Genomic DNA, 24,774 nt, shown 5'->3' on the forward strand with positions numbered 1-24,774 from the left:
CCTTTACTTCCTTGACCTCTCCCGCTATGGTGTCTGTGGACACCTTCAGAGCGGCAGGGCTCTCCAATGCTGAGAGCCTTTGGAACAGCTGGCTAGACTGCGTTCCCAGAGCACCCCTAGATACCCTTCTGCTGAGCTTTCTACTCCCATGACACCTGCAGTCCTGCAGGCAAAGAGGACATCTCAGCCCCAAACATCCACCCGTATCCAATCCCACTCTCCCTCTCCATATATCCTACAGTACAGCTCTGAGTGCGTGCCTGGCTGCGTGTGCCCGGACGGGTTGGTGGCAGATGGTAATGGAGGCTGTGTTGCTGCTGAGGACTGTCCTTGTGTGCACAACGAGGCCACTTATAGGCCTGGGGAGACCATCCAAGTGGGCTGCAACAACTGGTATGTGAGGGGCACAGCAGGAGGGGTGGGTGGGTATCCAGGCTGTCCTGGCACAGAGGTCCTTATTAGGAATGCACTAAGCCTCAGCATGGCCTCTGGTGGACATACACAGCACAGGCTCTCAAGGTGTCTGGGCTCTGCTTTGGTTTCCCATGAGGGGTCCCCACAGAGCCTCTGGGAAGGTTCCCATTCCCTGGGAGCGCTCAGCTGACCTCCATCTTCTATGTAGCACCTGTGAGAACAGGATGTGGCGGTGCACAGACAAGCCTTGCCTGGCCACCTGTGCTGTGTACGGGGATGGCCACTACATCACTTTCGATGGGCAGCGATACAGCTTCAGTGGGAACTGCGAGTACACGCTGCTGCAGGTACGCCTGACGGACCGCCTCACCCGCGGCCACCCACAACCCCAGGTTCTCACCACCCTTCCCTGTCCCCTAACGGCCTTCTGTTCCTCCAGGACCACTGTGATGGGAACGGCAGCTTCCAGGATGCCTTTCGTGTTGTCACTGAGAACATCCCCTGTGGTACCACAGGAACCACTTGCTCCAAGGACATCAAGATCTTCCTGGGGGTGAGTGGGATGGAGGCGGCCGAACACCCTGGGGCTCCACAGTGGGGCAGGGGCACACCTGAGGGGTGTGGCCCTGGCTAGCCCCTGAGGACCCCTTGTCACACAGAACTATGAGCTGAAGCTGGCCGACGGCAAGGTGGAGGTGGTCCAGAAGGGCCTCGGGCAGGAGCCCCCCTGCTATGTCCACCAGATGGGCATCTACCTGGTGGTGGAAACTGACGCTGGCCTGGTGCTTCAGTGGGACAGGAAGACCAGCATCTTTCTCAGACTCAGCCCTGAGTTCAAGGTGAGGCTGAGCCAGGGAAGCCCTCTCAGGGGCTGGGGCACGCATGGGGCTGGAGGCATGAATGGAAAGAGACAGAAAGACACAGAGAGCTAGAGAGAGAAAGATGAAGACACAGAGAGACACACACAGAGATAGAGATGGACAGAAAGAGTGAGAGAGATCAGGAGACATGCACAGAGAGACAGAGAAGGGAGGCTGAGATGTGGCTCAGTGGGTAAAGTGCTTGTTGATACGCCTGATGGGCTCAGGCTTGAGGTTCAGTCCCCAGAACCCACATGGTAGAAGAGCTGACTCCCACGAGCTGTCCTCTGACCTCCGCAAGAGCTCTGTGGCAATGCATCCCTCATATATACAATACAATAAAATTAACATAATACGTTTTGGAGAGAGAGAGGGGATAGATGGGAAGGATCTTTAGAAGAGCAGTGAGGAGCCCTTTCTCTGTGTATCTTGCAGCTTTTGTAACATGTGACCACAAACTGGGTGGCCAGTTCTCTTTTGTATCTGGACCCTAGGAACCCAAGGGATGCCACAGGGCTGCCGTGTCTCTGGAGGCTCAGGAGGGCCTTCCTTGCCTCTGTAGCCTCTGGGGCTCCAGGTGTCCTTGGATTGTGGCTTCATTATCCTAGTCTCTGTCTGTTGTTGTGTGGGAGACTGTGTGTAGCTGCCTATATTTTTTCTTTTTAACAAGGACACTAGACAAGAAACCCAGGACTTCCCCTGCCTTAGTGAGACCTCATCTCTCTTGGCCACACCTTCCAAGATTCTGTTCCTAAGAAGGCTCCCTTCACAGCCCAGGGTTAGAAAGGGACAAACATGGGGCCACTGTCTAGCTCGCTGCAGTGTTTTAGACTGCTGTCTAAGACAGACTCTAAGCTGAATGGCACAGCCCCACGCTCACCCTACAAAGTGACCAAGAGTTGACACCAAAGTCGGGGTGGAGGAAAGCAGGGCGAAGTAGTCTAACAGGAATAATGGAAAACGAGATTTCCTGGGCTGCCAGGCTGGGGGACTCACAGGCCTCGTGGGACATCATCGGCAGGGGTTGTGTCCTGGGAACAGACAAAGATGGGCACAAGTGCCACACACCACCACTGGACACCAAAAGTCTTCTAAACTCACACTTGCTGCTCTTCCTGGGCTCATCCTTCAGGAAGTTGGGTGGTAATAGAGCACAGTGTATATCAGGCTCCAGGAAGGGCTCTGGCCCATATCTCTAATCTCTGTGCTTCTATAGGGCAAGGTCTGTGGCCTGTGTGGGAATTTTGACGACAATGCCATCAACGACTTCACCACGCGCAGCCAGTCTGTGGTTGGTGACATGCTGGAGTTTGGAAACAGCTGGAAGTTCTCCCCATCCTGCCCAGATGCCCTGGTGTCCAAGGACCCCTGCACTGCCAACCCTTACCGCAAGTCCTGGGCCCAGAAGCAATGCAGCATCATCAACAGCGCGACCTTTGTTACCTGCCACGCCCATGTACGGCATGGGGCTGGGTGGTCTCTGAACTTTAGGATGGAGAAACCATCAACCAAGGGTGTGGGTGTCAGTCGGGAACCCATGTGTGTACAGCAGAATGGTTTGGGGGGGTGTTAACTCTGAACACGGACTGAGGAAGCTTGTGGCAACTCCATGATCAAGCCAGTCTCACCATGACATCCTGGCTGGACATTCATGGTTATACATTTGTCACCATGAACACTGGTAGAAACTGGTCCAACAGTGCATCAGGTCAGCATATGCACTAAGAGCTGAGGGAGACAGGAGTCTCCAGAGCCTGAAGCTTCTGTCTCTTACAGGTGGAGCCTGCCAAGTACTATGAAGCCTGTGTGAGTGACGCGTGTGCCTGCGACTCAGGGGGTGACTGCGAGTGTTTCTGCACTGCTGTGGCTGCCTATGCCCAGGCCTGCCACGAGGTGGGCGTGTGTGTGTCCTGGAGGACACCGGACATCTGCCGTGAGTGGGAATCTGTCTGCGTTGCTAAAGGGTGGAACTGGGGGTGAGGTGGGTGATGATGTCCCTTGCTTCTCCTGGCTTGGTTCTGGGCAGCCACCCCCCCCCCCCACGCACTCACCCGCACACACACACCTCCAGCATGGAACTGGAGGTGGGTGATAGATAGCCTGCCCTGCTCCCCTGGCTTGGTTTTGGCCAGCACACACACACACACACACACACACACACACACACACACACACACACAAGCACGCATATGCATACCTCCAGTGTGGAACTGGGGATAAGGTTGGTGATAGCCTCCTCTTCTCCCCTAGCTTGGTTCTGGCCAGCACAACACACACACACACACACACTCACACACACCTCCCTCCAATGTGTGTGCATGTGTGCGTGCATCTGCTTGTGTCCTGCAATCCAAGTACACAAATACTGTAGCCGCTCCATAGCTGGCTCTAACAGGAGCAGCTCCGAGGGCTGGGAACTGCAGGGGCTGAGCCAGGATGTCTGCTGTGAGTGCTCCGGGAGGGACTATAGTTCCAGGCAGGAGAGGCCAGCTCTGTAGTTCCGCCAGGCTGCATGGGAGGGCCAACAGTTTCCCAAGGCAAGTGAAGCAGAATGAGGGTAAGGATCTGTGGGAGGAAGGCTAACCTCAGAGAATGTTCTACAATGGAGGCATCAGTACCTCTTCTTATGCAAAGTCCATGTGAAGCCCTTGAGGGACCAGTGTGCCTGGGGGCAGCTGCTGGAGCTGGAGAGCCCCCTTCGGTGTTTGCCTTGCTGGCACGCTTTCAAAGCTTTATCTGAGCTGCCTTCTCTCAGGGTGGGGTTCAGGTTTACCCCAGGAAATCTCCCTGCTTTCCAGCGCTCTTCTGTGACTACTACAACCCAGAGGGTCAGTGTGAGTGGCACTACCAGCCGTGTGGGGCCCCCTGCATGCGCACCTGCCAGAACCCTAGTGGAGACTGCCTACAAGATCTTCGTGGCCTAGAAGGTAGGTGGAAGGCTGAACTGGGAGGGGCAGCATCTGTTGGGTTCCTAGGATCTGGACTGGCATCTATCCTGGGATCCAAGGCCTGGGGTCTTCTGATGGGACCCTTGGTTGTGAGGAATTCTTCCTGATCCCATGAGGATCCTTTAGGGTTTCAAACTCAAACAGTAGTGTGGAGGAAGCTGGGCACTGAGGACAGACCTGGGCCCTGGTGTCAGAGGGCTGGGGGCGGGGGGAGACTGTCTAAGACACAGGTAAGACACAGGTCTCTTGGTCCATAGGCTGCTACCCCAAGTGTCCACCAACAGCCCCCATCTTTGATGAGGGCACGATGCAGTGTGTGTCCAACTGTACAGACAACCCCCACTCACGTCTACCACCCTGCCGCATCAATGGGAAGTCGTACCGAGCAGGTGCGACGGTACCTTCAGACAAGAACTGCCATTCCTGGTAAGTCCTTCAGTTAGAGTGGCCTAGAACCTGGGACGCCACAGGGAGCCCAAGCCAAACTTGCAGCCTCAGCTAGAAGCACCCTCTGCCTGAGGTTGCACTGAGGGAAAGGGACACCACCAGCCCTGTGGGGCCCCATGCCTTCAGAGATTCAGCTAGGAGGAAGAACACTCTTGTTTTAGGCTCAGCTGAGAGGACAGACACCCTGGACTTGCGGCTGAGCTGGGAGGGAGCATGCCTATGGCCTAAGGCTCATGTTAAAGGGAGGACATCCTTGACCTAAAATCCAGCTGTGTGTGAGAGTGATGGTGTTCTCAGCCAAGTGTCCTCCCAGGGACGAAGGGACGATGTCTGTGGAAGTCCACCTTGTCTCCATTGGTTATGCATGGGGGCGATGTTTGAGAGAGGGTGACCTGAAAGGCTGAAGTTTAGGACCTGGTTGGACCGTAACCTCCAGCTTGGGCTGTAACTGGGCTGCTTCATCACCGACACTAAGCCCCCTGGGTACAGGCAGGTCCAGTTCCCATGCATTCAGTCCTACTTCTTTCTGCCTTTAACAGCATTTGCACAAAGAATGGTGTGAGCTGTAGCTACAATGTTTCTGGTGAGTACCTGCAGCCTTCTCTGAGCTGGAGACAGGCGGGAGAGTCATCGCCAGTGTCTTAGCACCCTAACAGGCTAAACATCTATTTCCCGCAGCCTGTGTCTGTACCTACAGTGGGCAGGACTTCCATCATGGGGAAGTCATCTACAACACGACAGATGGCATGGGAGGCTGTATCTCTGCACACTGCGGGGCTAACGGCACCATTGAAAGGATTACCGACGCCTGCAGCCCCACCACTCCCGTGCCCCCGACCACGTTCTCCTTCTCCACACCAGTTGGTAAGGCAGAAATGACCCGTGGCAGAAAATGCTAGGCTTCCTGGGGGTTGTCTCTCTTTCTGTTGATTGGTACTGCTTCTCTTGCTGAATGTTAGGTAGTGGCTAGCTCGTGGTCTTGGTGGCAGGTCCTGAAACTCAAGGAGGGGCCAAGGAGTTGAACATCAGGAACATAGGTAGCCTGCTTTTATCCCATGGCAGGAAGCGGTCAGTCTCCTTGACCCATTCTGGCAGGCCCGGTGTCCATGGTACCACTTTCTGTAGCTACTGGACCCGATCCCAAGGCAGTGAGGGCCTTAGCTTACAGGCTCTAATGACTAGTGGTCCCAGGCCAGTACGGATGAACATGCGATTTTCCCATAATTTATAGCTACCTGCTTGCCTTACACTGTGTGGATCGCTAGATATCCCTCAGGTCTCACCCTCCTCCCCGCAGCCTAGTTTTGAAGGGTATAAGTGTATAAATTCTGCTCGGGGCATGGCCAGGACAGAAGATTCCGTTTAGATGAGATTATTTTGTCTGTTTGTAGACCTAATATACTTTACTTCTGTCCACCCAGAGGTAGGTTCTGATGGGATGTGGCTGTGGTGTTCAGTTTTCAAAGTCAGTGTAACCATGGCGATGAGACCCAAGGCTGCTGATGTATGAGGAGGGAGGATGTGACCAGGGACTAGGTAGTCAACCCCAACACCCTAATGCTGACTCCTGTTACCTTTGTCCACAGTCATGACCTCAGTGCCACCCTCCAGTACACATCCCAGCCCTACCCTGAGTGTTGTGTACACAGGGTCCCCAAGCAGGGCTGTACCAACAACCAGCAGCATGCTGTCTATCGAGACCCCTGCCACAGCCTCTACCTTGACCGAATCTACGACAGCCTCCACCTTAACCATGCCAGGCTGCGAGGAGGAGTGCTCCTGGTCTCCCTGGATGGATGCCAGCCGTCCTGGACGTGGCATTGACGGTGGTGACTTTGACACTCTGGAGAACCTCCGTGCCCATGGCTACCAGATCTGCCAAGTGCCCAGGGAAGTGGACTGCCGTGCTGAGGCTACCCCCGAGGTGCCGCTTCATGCCCTAGGGCAGCGTGTGGAGTGCAGTACAACTGCAGGGCTGACCTGTCACAACAAGGATCAGGTGTCAGGGATCTGTGACAACTACCAGATCAGAATTCTGTGCTGCACCCCCATCAGCTGTCCAGCCTCCAGTGGTCCTACCCAGACCACCCATTTGATAACCTCCAGGACAACGACAACGGGGACCACAACCTCTTCAGCCCCTATCACCTCCCTTGACCACACAGAGAGCACGGTGATGTCAGGTGCCTCTACCCATGCACCAGGTCCTTTCCCCTCTTCCTCACATCCTTCTCCATCAGCTCCAAGGCCCTCCACCCCTGGCCCAGCTAGTTCTACCACAGTTAAGACAACTCTGTCAACTACTAGCCCAACGCCAGAACCAACTTCAGCCACATCATCTGTGACCGTATCAACTTCAGGGTCCACCAGGGCTTCTCTGGAGACTACCCATGAATGCAAACAGGAGCACTGCAGTTGGACTGATTGGATAGATAGCAGCTACCCTGGGCCTGGCAGAAACAGTGGAGATTTTGACAGCTTCGTAAACCTGAGAGCCAAAGGCTACAAGTTCTGTGAAAAGCCACAAAATGTTGAGTGCAGGGCTCAGTTCTTTCCCAACACACCCCTGGAGGAGCTGGGCCAGGACGTAACCTGCAACCGAGAGGAAGGCTTGATCTGTCTGAACAAGAACCAGCTGCCACCCATTTGTTATAACTACGAGATCCGGATACAGTGTTGCACAGTGGTGGACATGTGCTCCACTGCTTCAGCTGCCACTCATCCTACCCCACATGAAGTAAGCACGAAAACCAAGACCAAAGGAACCACAAGCTTGCGTTCCTCCTCCACCACCGGCACCAGTACTCACACAGCAATGACACACACAAAGACCTTGGCCACAGAGAGTCCACACATGGTCACCGAGCCAGTGACTACCCAATGCCAGCCCCAGTGCAACTGGACCAAATGGTTTGACACTGACTTCCCAGTGCCCGGGCCACATGGAGGGGACCTGGAAACCTACAGCAACATCCTGAGGAAGGGAGAGAGCATCTGTCACCGGCCAGAGGAGATCACACAGCTGGAATGCAGGGCTGAGAATCACCCTGAGGTGCGGCTGGAGGATCTGGGTCAGGTGGTGCAGTGCGACCCCACAGTGGGCCTGGTGTGCAGGAACCGGGACCAGCAGGACATCTCCGGGATGTGCCTCAACTATGAGGTGCGAGTCCTGTGCTGCCGCGTGCCTGAAGGCTGCCCTGAGACCACACGTGCCGCTCCTGCCAGCTCTCCAGGTGAGACTGTCACCAGTTCAGTGCCTGGCACCACTTCTGTTCATAGAGCAATCAGCACGTCCATGCCTCAAACCAGGACAACCACTGTGCAGACAGCCAGCACCACCTCCACACCCCAAACCAGCTCACCCTTCATAGAAAAATCCAGCACCACCTCTGGGCAGACCATTTCCACCAGAGACACCAGAACCACCTCTGTGCAGACAGCCAGCACCACCTCCACACCCCAAACAAGCTCACCCTCTATAGCAACAGTGAGCTCTACCCTCAAAACTCAGACCAGTTCAACCTCTACAGAAATAACCAGTACCACCTCTGGGCAACCAGCCAGAACCACCTCCACATCTCCAACCAGTGCAGTCTCTGGGCAAACAATCAGAATAGTGTCCACCAGGGACACCAGCACCACCTCTGAGCAGACAGCCAGGACCACATCCACACCCCAAACCAGCTCACCCTTCCTAGAAAATTCTAGCACTACCGCTGGGCAGACGGCCAATACTATTTCTGCCAGAGACACAAGAACCACCTCTGGGCAGACAGCCAGCACCACCTCCATACCCAAACCCAAACCAAGTTCTGAGCCTTCAGACAGTACTACCTTCAAACCCCAAACAAGCTCAACACTTATAGGACATTCCAGAACAACCTCTGGACAGACAGCCAGCACCATGTCCACCAGAGACACTAGCATCACCTCTGAGCAGACAGCCAGCACAACCCCCTTGTATAAACCCAGACCAACCTCTGGGCAGCCAGCCAGAACCACCTCCACACCTCGAACCAGTGCAGTCTCTGGGCAAACAGTCAGCAGAGTGTCCACCAGGGACACCAGCACCATCTCTGAGCAGACAGCCAGGACCACATCCACACCCCAAACAAGCTCACCCTTCATAGAAAAATCCAGCACCACCTCTGGGCAGACCATTTCCACCAGAGACACCAGAACCACCTCTGTGCAGACAGCCAGCACCACATCCACACCCCAAACAAGCTCACCATTTGTAGAAAAATCCAGCACTACCGCTGGGGAGACAGCCAGCACCACCTCCATACCTGGATCAAGTTCAACATCTAAAGGAAAAGTCAGCACCACCACCAAACCCCAAACCAGCTCAATTTCTGAGCACACAGCCACCACCATGTCTACCAAGGGCACCAGCGCCACCTCAGAGCAGACAGCAAGTACCATCAACATACCCCAAACAAGATCACCTTCTACAGCAACAGTGAGCTCTACCCTCAAAACGCAGACCAGTTCAACCTCTACAGAAAATACCAGTACCACCTCTGGGCATACAGCTAGCACCGTGCCCATCAGAGACACCACAACCACCTCTGGGCAGCCAGCCAGCACCATGTCTACCAGGGACACCACAACCACTTCTGAGCAGCCAGCCAGCACGACATCCATGGGAAGAACCAGCACCACCTCTGTGCCTGCAACCAGAGCCACCTCGGCTGCTCTGAGCACCACAGGCGCTAGGCCTCATCCCGGGACGACTTCGTCCCCACTGACCACCCAATGCCAGCCCCAGTGCAACTGGACCAAATGGTTTGACACTGACTTCCCAGTGCCCGGGCCACATGGAGGGGACCTGGAAACCTACAGCAACATCCTGAGGAAGGGAGAGAGCATCTGTCACCGGCCAGAGGAGATCACACAGCTGGAATGCAGGGCTGAGAATCACCCTGAGGTGCGGCTGGAGGATCTGGGTCAGGTGGTGCAGTGCGACCCCACAGTGGGCCTGGTGTGCAGGAACCGGGACCAGCAGGACATCTCCGGGATGTGCCTCAACTATGAGGTGCGAGTCCTGTGCTGCCGCGTGCCTGAAGGCTGCCCTGAGACCACACGTGCCGCTCCTGCCAGCTCTCCAGGTGAGACTGTCACCAGTTCAGTGCCTGGCACCGCTTCTGTTCATAGAGCAATCAGCACGTCCATGCCTCAAACCAGGACAACCATTGTGCAGACAGCCAGCACCACCTCTACACCCCAAACCAGCTCACCCTTCATAGAAAAATCCAGCACCACCTCTGGGCAGACCATTTCCACCAGAGACACCAGAACTACCTCTGGGCAGACAGCCAGCACCACCTCCATACCTAAACCCAAACCAAGTTCTGAGCCTTCAGACAGTACTACCTTCAAACCCCAAACAAGCTCAACACTTATAGGACATTCCAGAACAACCTCTGGACAGACAGCCAGCACCATGTCCACCAGAGACACTAGCATCACCTCTGAGCAGACAGCCAGCACAACCCCCTTGTATAAACCCAGACCAACCTCTGGGCAGCCAGCCAGAACCACCTCCACACCTCGAACCAGTGCAGTCTCTGGGCAAACAGTCAGCAGAGTGTCCACCAGGGACACCAGCACCATCTCTGAGCAGACAGCCAGGACCACATCCACACCCCAAACAAGCTCACCCTTCATAGAAAAATCCAGCACCACCTCTGGGCAGACCATTTCCACCAGAGACACCAGAACCACCTCCACACCCCAAACAAGCTCACCATTTGTAGAAAAATCTAGCACTACCGCTGGGGAGATGGCCAGTACTATTTTCACCAGGGACACCAGGACCACCTCTGTGCAGACAGCCAGCACCACCTCCATACCTGGATCAAGTTCAACATCTAAAGGAAAAGTCAGCACCACCACCAAACCCCAAACCAGCTCAATTTCTGAGCACACAGCCACCACCATGTCTACCAAGGGCACCAGCGCCACCTCAGAGCAGACAGCAAGTACCATCAACATACCCCAAACAAGATCACCTTCTACAGCAACAGTGAGCTCTACCCTCAAAACGCAGACCAGTTCAACCTCTACAGAAAATACCAGTACCACCTCTGGGCATACAGCTAGCACCGTGCCCATCAGAGACACCACAACCACTTCTGAGCATACAGCCAGCACGACATCCGTGGGAAGAACCAGCACCACCTCTGTGCCTGCAACCAGAGCCACCTCAGCTCCTCTGAGCACCACAGGCACTGAGCCTCATCCTGGGACAACTTCCTCCCCACTGACCACCCACTGCCAGCCCCAGTGCAACTGGACCAAGTGGCTTGACACTGACTTTCCGGTGCCTGGGCCACATGGAGGGGACCTGGAAACCTACAGCAACATCCTGAGGAAGGGAGAGAGCATCTGTCACCGGCCAGAGGAGATCACACAGCTGGAATGCAGGGCTGAGAATCACCCTGAGGTGCGGCTGGAAGATCTGGGTCAGGTGGTGCAGTGCGACCCCACAGTGGGCCTGGTGTGCAGGAACCGGGACCAGCAGGACATCTCCGGGATGTGCCTCAACTATGAGGTGCGAGTCCTGTGCTGCCGCGTGCCTGAAGGCTGCCCTGAGACCTATTGGACTCCCCCTGTGACCACACCCCTCAAGCCCTCATTTCCATTTGTGTCACCCTCATCTGTGTCCCCATTATCATCATCGAGCCCTGCTGTACAATTTACCACTCCTTGTGTGTGCAACGTGTCAGGCCAACTATATCCTATCGGTAAGTGGGGTGTCTTTACGCAGCTTCCTAAGGTATTCTGTTCCTTGATTTTCTTCCGTGAAAGTTCTTGGATTTGGCAGATCGTGTCACAATTGCCTTCAAACATTTCTTGTCTTTTTCTGTTATCATTGAGTGGAAGCCTTTAGTTTGGCAACCACTCTTTGGGGAGCAGACTTTTCTCCCAGTGCCTCCGCAAACCCTTCACTTATCTTAATCTTGCAGGATCCATGATCTACAATAAGACAGATCTGGACGGACATTGTTACTATGCCTATTGCAACCTGACCTGCCAGGTGGACAGAGGGGTTAGTAAAGACTGTCCTTCCACCATGCCGACCCCTGCAACAGCTCTGTCCACCTCTACATCTCCTATCGTCCCTGTCACCGAGAGGGATCGTTGCAATGTGTTCCCTCCCAGAATGGTAAGTCTATCTGCTATCCTTCCTGGAGACTCAGGGCCACTGTGAAGACCTCGGTGCATTTGCAATTATACCTCAGCTTAAGTTCCCATGAAGATCAACAACCCCCAGTTGATACAGGATGAGTTTCTGGCTGAGTCTTTTTATGGCTTTGCGTGTCTGGTTCTACCAGTGCGGTATTGATAGTTGGGTAGTTGGGTGTTGGGCCTGAAGGTTAAAACTCCCCCCAATGAGAGTGAAGGTATCAGAGGTGATGGTACACCCCATGGATGTAGTGATACATGGAAAAGAGTGAACCTCAGGGGTGGGGCGTTTCCACATTGTGGTCCCTCGTAGCCAGTTCCATACTTTGGCAGGGATGAGGCTAAGACAGGGGCTGGAATGGGGCTATAGAACCTTGAGGTGATTCCCTGGCCCAGGGCTCAGACCCACAGCTGGCTTTGTTTCTGCAGAAAGGGGAGACCTGGCCCATGCCTAATTGCTCCCAAGCCACCTGTGAGGGCAACAATGTGGTCTCCCTAAGTCCACGCCAGTGCCCAGAGATGAAGGCACCATCTTGTGCCAACGGCTACCCACCCCTGAAGGTGGATGACCAGGACGGTTGCTGCCAGCACTACCAGTGCCAGTGTGAGTGGGGATAGGGTTCAAAAGGGGGGACATATGACAGAGGAGGGGAGAATCAAGACTCCAGGAAAGACTTTCCATTATCAAGTCGGGGATGGGGATGCCAAGTGGAGAGAACTGAGTCCCAGAGCCGTAGAGCCCAGTGGGAGAAGAGGAGGGTTCTCTGTGTCTCAGAATCCTAGCAGCTTATGAAGGACCGGCCAGGCAGTATCTGAAGGGACCATCCATATATGTCACGAGGGTACAAAGGTCTCAAGAGTTCCTGATTAGGAGGCTGTGGGGGAGGGGCTGGAGCAGTTGGATGAGAGCCAGTCTATAAGGCAAGCTCCCTGGCGCCCACAGGTGTTTGCAGCGGCTGGGGTGATCCCCACTACATCACATTTGATGGCACCTACTACAGTTTTCTGGATAACTGCACATACGTGTTGGTGCAGCAGATCGTGCCTGTGTTTGGACCCTTCCGTGTGCTCATTGACAACTACTTCTGTGACCTGGGAGACAGTGTTTCCTGCCCGCAGTCCATCATCGTGGAGTACCACCAGGACCGGGTGGTGCTGACCCGCAGGCCAGTTGACGGGATCATGACCAACCAGGTGGGCATGCCTCTGTGTGTGTGTGTGTGTGTGTATGGGGTTGTGGCAGGCTTGGTCTGGGTTGGAGACCTATCTAAACGACCTGCTGTCTGTATCCAGATCATCTTCAACAACAAGGTAGTGAATCCAGGCTTCCAGCAGAATGGCATTGTCGTCTCCCGTGTGGGTGTTAAGATGTACGTTACCATTCAGGAGATTGGTGTCCAGGTCATGTTTTCAGGCCTCATCTTCTCTGTTGAGGTGCCCTTCAACCTGTTCGCCAACAACACAGAGGGCCAGTGCGGTAAGCTCCACTCTCGATGTTGTTTGGGTATTAGGAGCAGCCTCCCCATGGGCCTAGGGGTTTCTGGCTGTGCACACATGTGGTTCACATCTACTTGTTCCATGGTGGCTTCTCTGTACACCGGGCACAGCTCTGCTGCTCAGCTGGCTGACCCTCATCTCGCCCGCCAGGCACTTGCACCAACGACAAGAAGGATGAGTGCCGCCTGCCTGGAGGGGCAGTAACCTCTTCTTGTTCTGAGATGGCCGGCCACTGGAAGGTGCCCGACCAGCCTGCCTGCCAAGGGCCTCCTCCAACACCAGCTTCAGTGGTACCCAGTCCTTCACCGACCCCATGTCCGTCATCACCACTCTGTCAGCTCATCCTAAGCAAGTAAGATTTTAGAAAGTGCGGTAGCCTTGCTGGCCCCATTTGCCAAAAGGTGTGGGGTCCTCAAAAGGCTCCTAAGAATAATGAGACCAGCCCTGTAGCCTTGTTCTAGGGTCTGGGCACTGTCTCTAGGGATCTTGCTGGAATGCGGTGGCCAGGTGGACTCGTCTCTGGAGTCCTGCGTCAGTTCCTCTCGTTGCTATGAGCGCAGTCACTGCCTGCACCTGGGCGGCACACAGTGTTGCAGAATAAGGGAGGCTGAGGGGAGAGAGATTTGCAGCGACCAGTGCTCTGGCTGACACCTTTTCTGGCACACACCCAGAGGCGGGATGACAGGGTCATAGGTGCGAAGTCTCTTAGAACCTCACCTCCAAGGGGGTATCACGGATGTGGAAGCCCCCACTGCGAGTGGTGACCCTGGCAGAATGGATGCACACACCGTCGCGTGTGTCTTTGCCCACAGCGTCTTCCAGTCCTGCCACCCTGTCATTCCTCCCCTGCCGTTCTACGAAGGCTGCTTGTTCGACACCTGCCACGGCGTGGACTGGGAGGTGGTGTGCTCAAGCCTGGAGCTCTACGCGACACTCTGTGCCGCCAAAGGCCAGTGCATCCCCTGGAGAAGCCACACCAACAACACCTGTCGTGAGTGTCCAGCCCGGGCCACCTTCCTGTCCTCTGTTGTGAGAACTTAGAGGCGCTAGGCAGACAGCCTGGGAAAGGATGAGGACTTGGAGCCTCAAATCTAGTCTTCCCTAGAGGTAAAAGCTCCAGGCTGTGGGTTTGTTTTCAGGAAAGGGAGATTATCTGAACCGAGGTGTCTGTGGATTTAGGGCCTGGGGTGCCAGCTGTCTTGGATAAGCATACGGACCTGGGGGTGGGGTGGGGGGCAGGTTGTAGATAGATACTGAAGGCTTCTGAGTGGGTATCAGCGCTTAGCAGCAGCTGGGGCTTGGAGGGTCCCAGAAGTGAGGCCTTGAAATGGCTTCTCAGGGGTGGCTCTCTCTCCACACAGCCTTCACCTGTTCTGATAACAAAGTATACAAGCCATGTGGCCCAACCAACCCTCACTACTGCTATAGGAATGACGACATCAGCACCAGCTTGTAAGTGTCCGCAATCTGCTCCCAGGGCTGACAACCCCTGCGTATCTGGCTCTGGCACTTGGCTTTCCTAGGCTGGGTTCTTTCTTATTTGGGGGTGAAGGGCCTATCAATTCTGTTTCTTACAGGATCCTTCAAGAAGCTGGCTCCTTCTCAGAGGGCTGCTTCTGTCCGGATAACACAACACTTTTCAGCACTAATGATTCAGTCTGCGTGCCTTCCTGCCAATGTATGTCCCCACAGGCATGGGGGTGGGGCTGGGGGGGGCAGGATGTGGCTTGACCCCAGACCCCACTATAGTACCCAGCATGGATCCTGGTCTTGCCCCATTCCTGTGACCACTCAGAATGACAGGACCTCTCTCTACAGGGTGTCTGGGGCCTCATGGAGAACCTGTGGAGGTAGGTATGGATGATGGTGGCTTGTGGCAGGGGTGCAGAGCCTGAGGCAGGAGTTCCTGGATCAAGGGCAGTGTGGGCTGGGGTGGGGCTTTCTCAGTGTGCCAAAGGCCAGATAAAAGCAGGGAGAGAGCTGGTGTCTGAACAGGATCTGGGAAGATCTTCTCTGGGGCTGTCCTGCCTGTGTTCTGGAGCTGCTGGGTGACCCATGAGGACTGGTCAGCCCTGTTCTTCCCCAGGCCTCCTCCTATCCTGAAGAGATGTGTTAGGATGGAGGGGAAGAGCCGCTCACTAAACAAAGCCCTTCCCCCCCCCCCCTGCTCCTGGCCTCTGTGCCTGGCCTTCAGCGTCTCAGACCTGGCGCTCCTGAAGCCCCCTCCCCTAGGCTTGCAGCACAGCCCTCTGGGCACATGTGGGGCCTGACTCTGAGGCTTGGCTGTAGCTGCCCTTGGGCCGAGCGGCTCCCTCAGAGGTCAGGGTCACGTATCATTCCTCCACAGCCCGGCCACAGCATCAGCATCGATTGCCAGGACTGTGTCTGCAAGGGCGGCACGCTGACCTGCCAAAGGAAGTCCTGTCCCCAGACCACCTGTCCAGAGCCTGGCTTTGTGCCGGTGCCCAAAGCCCTGCAGGCTGGCCAGTGTTGTTCCCAGTTCAGCTGTGGTAAGCCTTTGCTTCTATCCCCATACCCATAGGTAGGACAATCTCCTGAGGAGCCATAGGTGTACCGGTCAGCAGCCAGCTCTGTGTACACAGTCCCAGGAGGAAGGGAATAGAAACCTCGCTTCCCAGGGTTTACACATTGCTGGAGTATAGGGACCCTGCTGTGTCCTGTCTGGTAATGCCCCAGCAGGTGTTCTTTAGGTGTGTGTAGTGGAGACTCCTCTGCCCAGCCTGACCAGAGCCTGTTCCTGGGGTCCTGGGGACCGTTGTGACATCCTGTGGTGGGGTAGACCCTCGGAGCAGAAAAGAAGCAGGGCAAGCCCAGCCCTTGACAGCTTTCTCTACCCACAGTCTGCAACTCCAGCTACTGCCCTCCTCCTCTGCACTGCCCGGAGAATTCTAGCCTGCTGGTCGTCTACGAGGAAGGAGCTTGCTGCCCACGACAAAACTGCAGCAGTGAGTGTCCCTGACCTTTCCACCAAGCCACACCTATACCTGGAATTTCCTGGAGGACCGGCCAGATGAAGGCGCTGATGGTGGGAGATGGGTTGTTGCTTGGGGTGGAGCCCTTGGTGGGAAGGAAGCCCGAGGCGCTCCAGCATCTAACAGCAGAACATATCCATGAAAGAGTCAGGCTGTGCCCTCACAAGGCCCAGGCTACAGCCAGTATGTCTTTTGGACAGGTCAGAAGGGCTGTGAAGTCAACGGGATTCTCTATCAGGTAGGAACCAGTGGTGCTCAGGCCTTATAGCCTGCAGGGACTGAGCTTCCCATTTGGGGCTCTCCACCAGCCCTTTGGAGCATAGCTGGGGGTCTGAGAAGCGCTGAGGAGCTCTTGAGCCACTCTTATCCCTGGCACAGAGCTTCTGCCCAGACCAATGACACAAACCTCTGTGGATGTAGTTCAGAACAGCGCAGTTAAGGTTGGCCCCAGGATCCTTGCAGCTGCCAATACCTGGTGTCTGGATCCATTAAGATTCCTATCAATTCTCTGCTCCCTGGTGTCATAGTGGGGATGCCAGCACCTAGTTTCCCCCAGCTGTCCTTTCCCCACGGCAATTCCCCAAGTATGTAGTATCTTGGGTCCCCTGACACAGAGGCATAGTTATAGGCTCTGCCCTGTGACAGCACCTGATTTATGGTCTCTTCACGATGAGGTAACATTAAAGATCATTTCCTAGAGAATGGGTCAGCTTGGTGGGCAGCCAGAGCAACTGGCCAGTCAGAGTACAGAGCAAATATCTTCTTAGCTTGAGCCCACTAATGCCCAGCCCTGACTCTTCCCAGCCCGGTGCTGTGATCTCCTCCAGTCTGTGTGAAACATGTGTGTGCCAGGCGCCCAGCAATCCCCATTCAGATGTCTTTGTGGTCAACTGTAAGAATGAGTTCTGCAACACCCAATGTCCTAAGGTGAGCACTGGCCCCGTCCCTGCTCTCATCACCCGGTGCCAATGGCCCGAAGTTAGGCAGCATACTATTCTTCCTGCAGGGCTCCGCGTACCAGCCCGAGCCAGGACAGTGTTGTGGGCGGTGTGTGCCGAAGGCCTGCTCCTTTAAACACAGCAACAGCTCTGTCACCTATTACCTTGTGAGTACCTGGGACTAAGATAGGTGACCTCAGAGTGGGGAATAGAGGACAGGAACAACAGACCACAGGCTCTGCACAGGCTCCACGCAGGCTGGGGCAAAGTGACCATACTCTCCAAGGAACTACGCACAGTCCCAGGCCCAGGTATAGAGAGCGTGAAACAGACAGCATTTGGACCGAGCAAACAGGGTCCTGGGGGCACTGGACCCTGAGTGGCCTTAATCCTGGGGGTTTAGGGATGATGAGGTAGGATCCTGGAGACTCCAGGCTGACTAGGCAGGGTCCTGGAACCTTGCGGGGGGGGGCACTTGAGAAGCCATCTCTGGCGGATATAGGCCTGGTCTCTCCCCGGAAGATAGTAGGCAGTGGGGAGACAGAGGCTGGGCACTCACTATGCAGACTGGGTCTCCTTTCAGCCTGGGGAGTCCTGGCCAGAACCTGGGAACAACTGTGTGACTCATAAGTGTGAGAATTTCCAAGATACACTCACGGTTGTGACAATGAAGATGGAGTGCCCCAAAATCAACTGTCCACTGGTAAGTTTGGGGTTTCCCACTGCAGCCAAGGTGGCAGCTCACCTGGGATGAGGGGACGCTGGTGCTGCATGGCCGTGAGGCTTATCCCCTCCAGTAGAGGGGGCTCCTGCTCTTGTTTGCATTTGGCCTCCATTTCTGGGTGCCTCATTGCCCCTGGCATTCACAATGGCCCATTGTTGGCACAGGGCCAGGCTCAGCTGAGAGAAGACGGTTGCTGCTATGACTGTCCCAAAACCCAGCAGAGTAAGTGGGGGGATCTGACAAGGACGGAGTTGATCCCAGCCTGGGGCACCCAGGAAATGACTGAGCAGACACTGACCCTCTCTCTGCCTCACTTCCTGTCCTCCCAGAATGTGCCGTACACCAAAGACAGCAGATCATCCGTCAGCAAAACTGTAGCTCCGAGGGGCCAGTGAGCCTCTCCTACTGCCTGGGCAACTGCGGGGACAGCACCTCCATGTACGAACCCCAGGGAGCCTCAGGGGACAGTGTTCAGAGAAGAAATTGGTGGTGGGGTGGAGTGGGGTGGGGTGTCTGGTACGTTGGGGTCCAGAAGCAGGGCAGGGAGGGACAGAACCAGGAGAGAGAGAGAGAAAAAGGGCGCTGGAGGAGACTGTTATAACTTGAGCATCCCAAGGTGGCGTCGGCAGGGTTCTAGGACCCTTGGGCTATATTACTTTTGCATCAGGGTTTCTGTTTGCTGAAATATCTCAGACCTACGAAAGCCCCAGTCCCACAGCAATGACCTGCTGTGCTTCTGGCTGCAGACGTAGGACACCTGGTGGCCAAGGGCAGCTGTGGCAGAAACTTTTGCCCCCAGGGAACTGGCAAATGAGAGTGATAGGGATTTGAACACAAGGTCACAAAGACCTCGGGAGCTCGGCACTGTGCCTACTGGTTGCGTTGCAGAGCCTATGGAAGGCGCACGCAGCGGCCGGCAGGGCTGGGCGCTGAGCAGATCTACCCACAGGTACTCCCTGGAGGCCAACACCGTGGAGCACAAGTGTGAGTGCTGCCAGGAGCTGCAGACCTCCCAGAGGAATGTGACTCTGCACTGTGATGACGGCTCCAGCCGCACCTTCAGCTACACCCAGGTTGAGAAGTGCGGCTGCCTGGGCCAGCGCTGCCATGCTCCAGGTGACACGAGCTACCCAGAGTCCTCAGAATCAGAGTTCAAGTCCCAGGGAAGTAAGGGACACGGCCAGCAGTAAGCACTCAGGGCCAGCAAGGAGGTGCTTGGGCTTTCCCAGAGCTGAGCGGCACTGCTGTCCCAACACGCCACCCAAAGTCCTCCCGAGGCCAGCAGGACATGCGCTGCTTGTTCAAGTGGCTTGAATTCCAGACCTGCTGCCTGCCCACCACTTCCTCTTCAGGAGGGACATGGACCCCAGCTGTCCTTGGGGTGGGAGCAGTCCTATCCAGCGATTAGGAGCGTAAGGGCACCGGGCTCCTTTGGAAAAACTTCAGGATCCCATGAAGGATGCGAGTGTCACCTGCTTGGCCTCTCTCTCACCTCAGCCCTGTACCTGTGCCCCCTTTCAGGAAATGGCCAACTTGTTTTATAAATACAGTCAGAGCATTTGTGAATTCTCTCTGTGTGTGTATTATTTTTAAAACATGTCCATAGATATAGGAACTGCACAAGGACAGGCCTGGACTTCAGGGGGGTCTTACTCTTCAGGCTCTTCACTAGGGGCGTGGCAGCCTGGTGAGGGCCACTGAGGGGGTCTCGGCCTCTACTTGCTGGGAGGATATGTCCTAACGGTGACAATAGCTGCACAGGGGCTAACTGGAGCCAGGACAAAGTCAGAGTCAGAAGCATCCTGGGAGAGGACAAAGAGGGAGAGAATGAGTGAGTGAGTGACTGAGTGAGTGAACTAGTGGCTGAGGAGATCAGTGAATGAGTGGCTGATAGAATTCATGGGTGAGGAAGTGCTTGGATGACGGAGGCAGTGGATGAGTGCACACTGATTGAGTGGAGAGCTAAGTGACCTAGGGAGGATAAATGATTGATACGTGAGTAAATGGATGAGCAGACTCATGAGCGAGCCAATGAATAAATGAATTAACAAGTGGACTAATGTGTGAGTGGATGAAGGCACGGGTGGCCAAGTGGGTGAGTGGATGAGTGGACGAAGGCGTGGGTGGCCAAGTGGGTGAACAGATAATTGGGTGAATGAGACATACATGAATGTAGGAATGAATGAAAGGGACCTGGTGGTGACCAGGCTGAGCCAAGCAAGTCTAGATACCCTACTGTCCAGAGAGAGAGAGAGAGGCCTGAAGTGAGGCCTGAGTAGCCCATGGGCAGCCCAGAATCAAGCATATTCCACACTCCAGTGCTCAGGAGCTCCAGACCTCATCAAGAGCAGGCACATGGAGAATGCAGGGCGAGCATCCCTAGAGCAGACACTGGGGCGGCGGGGGAGGAGGGGAGTAATATGCCTTTTTGGACCCAGACATTTGCTTAGAGGCTGGAGCTATCTCTTGGCAGGGCAGGAGATAAACAGACCTGTTGGATGCCCAGAGGGATCCTGGGGCTCAGGCAAGGGTCTTCAGACCTGCAGTCACTGGGCAGTGTGGGGTGTGTTCAGACTGTCCAAATGTCTCTGGTGTGGCATGAGGGGAAGAACACAGTTCCCACATCCAGGTCTTTGTCTCACCCACCAAGGCAGCATGCTGGTGGCCAGCCTAGTGTACATGGGAGTCCGGACTCCTGTATCCAAACCCAGCCTCCAGGAATCCAATGCCCATTGCTTCTATTTTATGCTGTCTCAGATACAAGAACCAGGCTCAGGTCTGGGGCCCAGGGGCCTGCAACCCTTCATGGCCGGTTGGGAAACCTGCTTTGGGAGTTCAGTTGTGTTCCTCAAAGCCGCCATAAAGTGGTGCAAGCTCAGCTCTGTACCTTTGTAGTGTTCTGGATCTGGGCTTTTGTCCTTGGGTGGACTGTCCCCTGAGAACAGCCCAAAGTAGAGCTGAAGCGCTAGAGAAGACAGGCATTCCCCGGAATCTCGGGGCTCCAGGGTCCAGAGGAGAGGGTAAGGACAGCCCTTCAGTTCTTCCCAAGCATTCCCACTGGACAGGCAAGCTTTGGGTTCAGCTGGAGAACCACAGTCCTTCCACCTGTCTGCCTGCTTTGCCAGTAAGACTTGGGCTGGTCCCTAAGGCACCTTCAGGTCCTTTCTGCCTTCAAGCTTAGGAAATCAGGGGTCACCAGAGATACACCCAATCCCTATCGGGTCCCTAGGTCAAAAAGGGTTTTGGACTAATGGCCGGTCTTACAATATTTCCTGGCATTGGGTTTCAGGCAGACAAGTCCTGCCTGTGTGCTATTAGGAGTTCCTATAGCCTCTCTGCTTGCTTGGGCTATTTACTTCCAGTGATATGGGCTGCCTCAAAGCCTGATTCCTATCCATGGTCAGTGCTGACACGGCCACTCCCTGGCCGAGACCCTGTGACCCTTTGCGTGAACCCTGAGGCTCACTGGCTCTGCAGGTCTGCTTGGCCGCCTGGCTCACCCCACTGACCTCTCAGTGGCTGCCAGGCTCTAATCAGTGTCATTGCCCCTGGAGAGGATCAGGTATCTAGAGAGCCGCCTCTTCCTCTCCGAGTGGGTAGTGCGGTGGTGACTAATCCCCTAGCTCTCGGAGTACCCGTAGGCCGAGGTCCTCCGTCTGCGTCACTTCTGCCTAGAACCATGGCAGGTGTGTTGGCAGGAAGCAACCGGATCGCATGCCTCTGGGTGGGAGTGGTTACCTTCTTTACCTGCACACCCTGCCCACCGCAGCCTCGGCCAAATTGTGCAATGCACTGTTTCTGGAAAGAGCTGAAGAGCGGGACGGGGGCCCCCACACACCTCGGTAGTCTACACCCTGACCGCAGGGGTAGCCCCTTGACCCCACACCCTGGACTTTACACGGGACAGGGCAAGAAAACATATCTGAATGAGGCCCCATAGACCTGGGCTGCCCAGCTGCTCCAGAGGCCGCGAGGTCTTGAGAAGAACTAGCTTTGGGAGCTTTGTAGGAGGCACAAAGTTTAGTTCCACCCTCCATGTTTTGGGAGCTTCCAAGTTGAGAACAGGATAGACAGAGGGCAGGGTAGGCTCCTGACCCCTCATCCAATACCCTCAGCACCTTGCTTTCACCTGCAGTGGGAAACCTGCTTAGTCTGAGGCCAGTTCCCTGTGACTGTCCTGGAAGGCGGAGTGGAAAGGGAACCCCAGTCTAGCTGTCTGTGGGCAAGAGGGAGCAGCACAAAGCTGAGAGGGGATGGTGGCCCATGGAGGGTCAGAGGAGAAAGACCTCCTCAGTCCCATTGCCTAACACCAGCGGATCTGTGGTCTTCCAAAGGTTAAGATAATGAAGGGTTGGCACTTGAGGCTGTGCCTATGCCCAGAAGTGGGTATACAGGGCTATACTTAGGTCTGCCCCTGAGACCCCACTACTGAGTTCTGAATTTCTGAGACCTGATGGGATTGTCAGGGAGAGTATCAGCATGCAAATGTCCCCAGGACAGATCACAGCCAACACAGCCAAGTGTAAACCCATCTTCCTTCAAGGCAAGGGGTTCTGTGACAATCAGCAGGTCCCCAGGCCTGTGCCCAGCTCAGGCCCACCTGACGATATCCTTTCATGGTGTCTCAGCCCATTTCCTCATCTAAGAGTACAAAGGGTTCTGGCCTTAGAGGTCTGAGCTGGGGACACTGAGGGTGGCAGAAGTATCTAAGGGCACCTGCCAGGACAGCCTCACTGTACCCACACCCTGGCTCCGTTCTCATCCTCCCACCCAGAGGGGCCCAGAGAGCACCTCGGCTGTGCTGAAGAGTGGGCTAGCCCCCCAGAGACCACACCTCTGACATTTCCCAGGGAACAGGGACGCCTTACCTCACGTACTGAAACATAGTCGGGGGATGGGGCAATCAGATGTTCCTGTAGCTTCTGGAATCAGATTTCTTCCTGCACCCCAGCCAGTAATACCAGGATGGGGGCAGCGCCCTCCCCACCCAGCCTTGCTCAACATGAAGCCGGGTCTGGGGCTTCCTCTGTGAATACATCGGTTTCCTACTGACCCTCTGCCCAAAAGCTCCCACAGTCTGACTGCCTGTCTTCAGCAGGCAGCTCTCGAGCCTTAATGAGCACCCCTGAGACTCCCTTTCTTGCTGTGAACCCTGGGGGACCTGGGAAGAAGGACCCCAGTATAGAAACCATATACTCAGAATGCACTTTAAGCCCCACGTTCTTGGTTCTCTGCTAAGGCAGCCCTGGTGGGACCAGATCCTGTGTTAGCTTAGGAAGTCCCTGGCAGCTCCCTGAAACCTGGGATGTTAAACAGCTGTCCTGAGATTGCATCCACACCTCCAAAACATCTCTGCAGTGATGACTGGGCTGGTTTGCAAATTCTTCTTCTAGAGAGCTTGGTACGATTGCTCCCTTGTTCGCATGCGGGGGTGTGTTTGGTCATACCTGCAGGTCTCAGGCTGATGTGTGGATGTGGATGCTCAGGCTCACCTGGGCAGTCTGGGCCCCGCAGGAAGGAACTCCCTCCACTCCTCAGACAGTAACACAATTTCTCCTCTTCTCAAGGAGAGGCATGGCAGTAGCTCTGAGGTGATCATCTCTGGGCCTCCACTGGCAGCCCCTCTCCAGGCATAGGAGTCTGAACTTTCTGGGCAAGAGACCCTGTGACTAAGTCATCCCTTCAGGCATCCATTGTATCCTTTTGGATTTCTCACGATGACACTGGTGACAGCTCAGAACACACTGGCCTCGGGCAGCTCGCACGAACTCACAGGCAATGTGCTTCTTTTCCTTGCCCCTTCCCTGCTATGGGGGACATGAGAGGGCCCTGGGACAGGGAGCGTCTGGACATGATAGTGGAGTTCTCTCGACCCATGTCTCTGACAAGAGACCAGTTGTGCAAGACGGCTATGCCTTCCCTTTCCCCGTGCCCAGATCTGCATGGGGTGTGTCCTTTGATTGGGTTGGGGCTTCCATAGCTCAGTCACCACAGGGGCCCCGAGGCTAGGTGGTATGAGCTTGTTGGGGAGAGGCCAGTGCAGCCTGGGTGTGGGTATCCAGCTGGCTTTTGTACCAGACATCTCTCTCAGCACAGGGCCATAGCGGGAGGAGGTCACCAGCCTCTCAGTAAACCTCGCGGGTAGCAAGTCAACAACGGGGTTCCTGGAGGGGAGGGAAGGGCCTGTTTGTCCACTTGGCATCTCTGTTCAGGGACAGGACATTGAGGTCCTACTCTTGTTTGCTTCCCTCAATCTGCCTAATCCTGAGCAAACCCGGTAGCGGGGGGCTGCTTCTCACTTTTTCCTCCACACCAACCCCACACATGTTGCAATCTGCCCAATGGGGTCAGAGGCGGCCTTGGCCCTGGGTAGGCATGCTGGGAATGGGAAGGGGCACTAGGTCATAGCTGGGACACCTGGAACACCTGCCCCATCCTTTAACTGCCTCAGACTCCTGCACCACCCACTCCTGGATGTCAGCCTGGAGACATATCCCCCTCCTTTTCTGAGACCCCGCTTTCTCCCTGGCCCTTGACTACATCTCACCTGGGCATTCATGTCCAGGTGAGGTCTGAGGCTGCCCCTTTCTGTTCTTCTATCCACCTGTTTTTCAAATCACAGCCAGCACTGTACATTCTGAGGGACTTTTTAATCCTGATGGGATTTTGAATTTCCAGGTATGTTGCAAAAATAGAACCAAGAGCTCCCGTGTGCTCCCTCCCTGGGTTCGCCCATGTGTGCCTTGCCGCATGCGTCACCTT

At 55.3% G+C, this 24,774-nt stretch overlaps 1 protein-coding gene across 1 annotated transcript in view; it reads left to right on the forward strand.

Moving 5' to 3' along the window:
- The window catches only part of Muc5ac (mucin 5AC, oligomeric mucus/gel-forming), a 30,486-nt gene extending 10,951 nt beyond the window's left edge, over nucleotides 1-19,535 (forward strand). Inside the window, 29 exon segments of the mRNA XM_050137541.1 lie at nucleotides 242-393; nucleotides 623-761; nucleotides 854-967; nucleotides 1,074-1,253; nucleotides 2,491-2,730; nucleotides 3,051-3,207; nucleotides 4,073-4,201; nucleotides 4,480-4,648; nucleotides 5,209-5,252; nucleotides 5,348-5,533; nucleotides 6,256-9,131; nucleotides 9,249-11,418; nucleotides 11,641-11,840; nucleotides 12,290-12,464; nucleotides 12,804-13,337; nucleotides 13,508-13,709; nucleotides 14,170-14,348; nucleotides 14,719-14,809; nucleotides 14,935-15,035; nucleotides 15,176-15,207; nucleotides 15,705-15,867; nucleotides 16,219-16,323; nucleotides 16,551-16,588; nucleotides 17,155-17,277; nucleotides 17,357-17,455; nucleotides 17,872-17,991; nucleotides 18,177-18,234; nucleotides 18,342-18,450; nucleotides 18,962-19,535. Coding sequence (XP_049993498.1) covers nucleotides 242-393; nucleotides 623-761; nucleotides 854-967; nucleotides 1,074-1,253; nucleotides 2,491-2,730; nucleotides 3,051-3,207; nucleotides 4,073-4,201; nucleotides 4,480-4,648; nucleotides 5,209-5,252; nucleotides 5,348-5,533; nucleotides 6,256-9,131; nucleotides 9,249-11,418; nucleotides 11,641-11,840; nucleotides 12,290-12,464; nucleotides 12,804-13,337; nucleotides 13,508-13,709; nucleotides 14,170-14,348; nucleotides 14,719-14,809; nucleotides 14,935-15,035; nucleotides 15,176-15,207; nucleotides 15,705-15,867; nucleotides 16,219-16,323; nucleotides 16,551-16,588; nucleotides 17,155-17,277; nucleotides 17,357-17,455; nucleotides 17,872-17,991; nucleotides 18,177-18,234; nucleotides 18,342-18,450; nucleotides 18,962-19,247 — 9,171 coding nt within the window. The 3' untranslated portion in view covers nucleotides 19,248-19,535.
- Nucleotides 19,536-24,774: the final 5,239 nt, after the last annotated feature.

The sequence above is a fragment of the Alexandromys fortis genome, unplaced genomic scaffold (assembly GCF_014885135.2).
Source record: "Alexandromys fortis isolate MF-2015 unplaced genomic scaffold, M_Fortis_MF-2015_v1.1 scaffold_3, whole genome shotgun sequence".
In the NCBI taxonomy this organism is placed as follows: domain Eukaryota; kingdom Metazoa; phylum Chordata; class Mammalia; order Rodentia; family Cricetidae; genus Alexandromys; species Alexandromys fortis.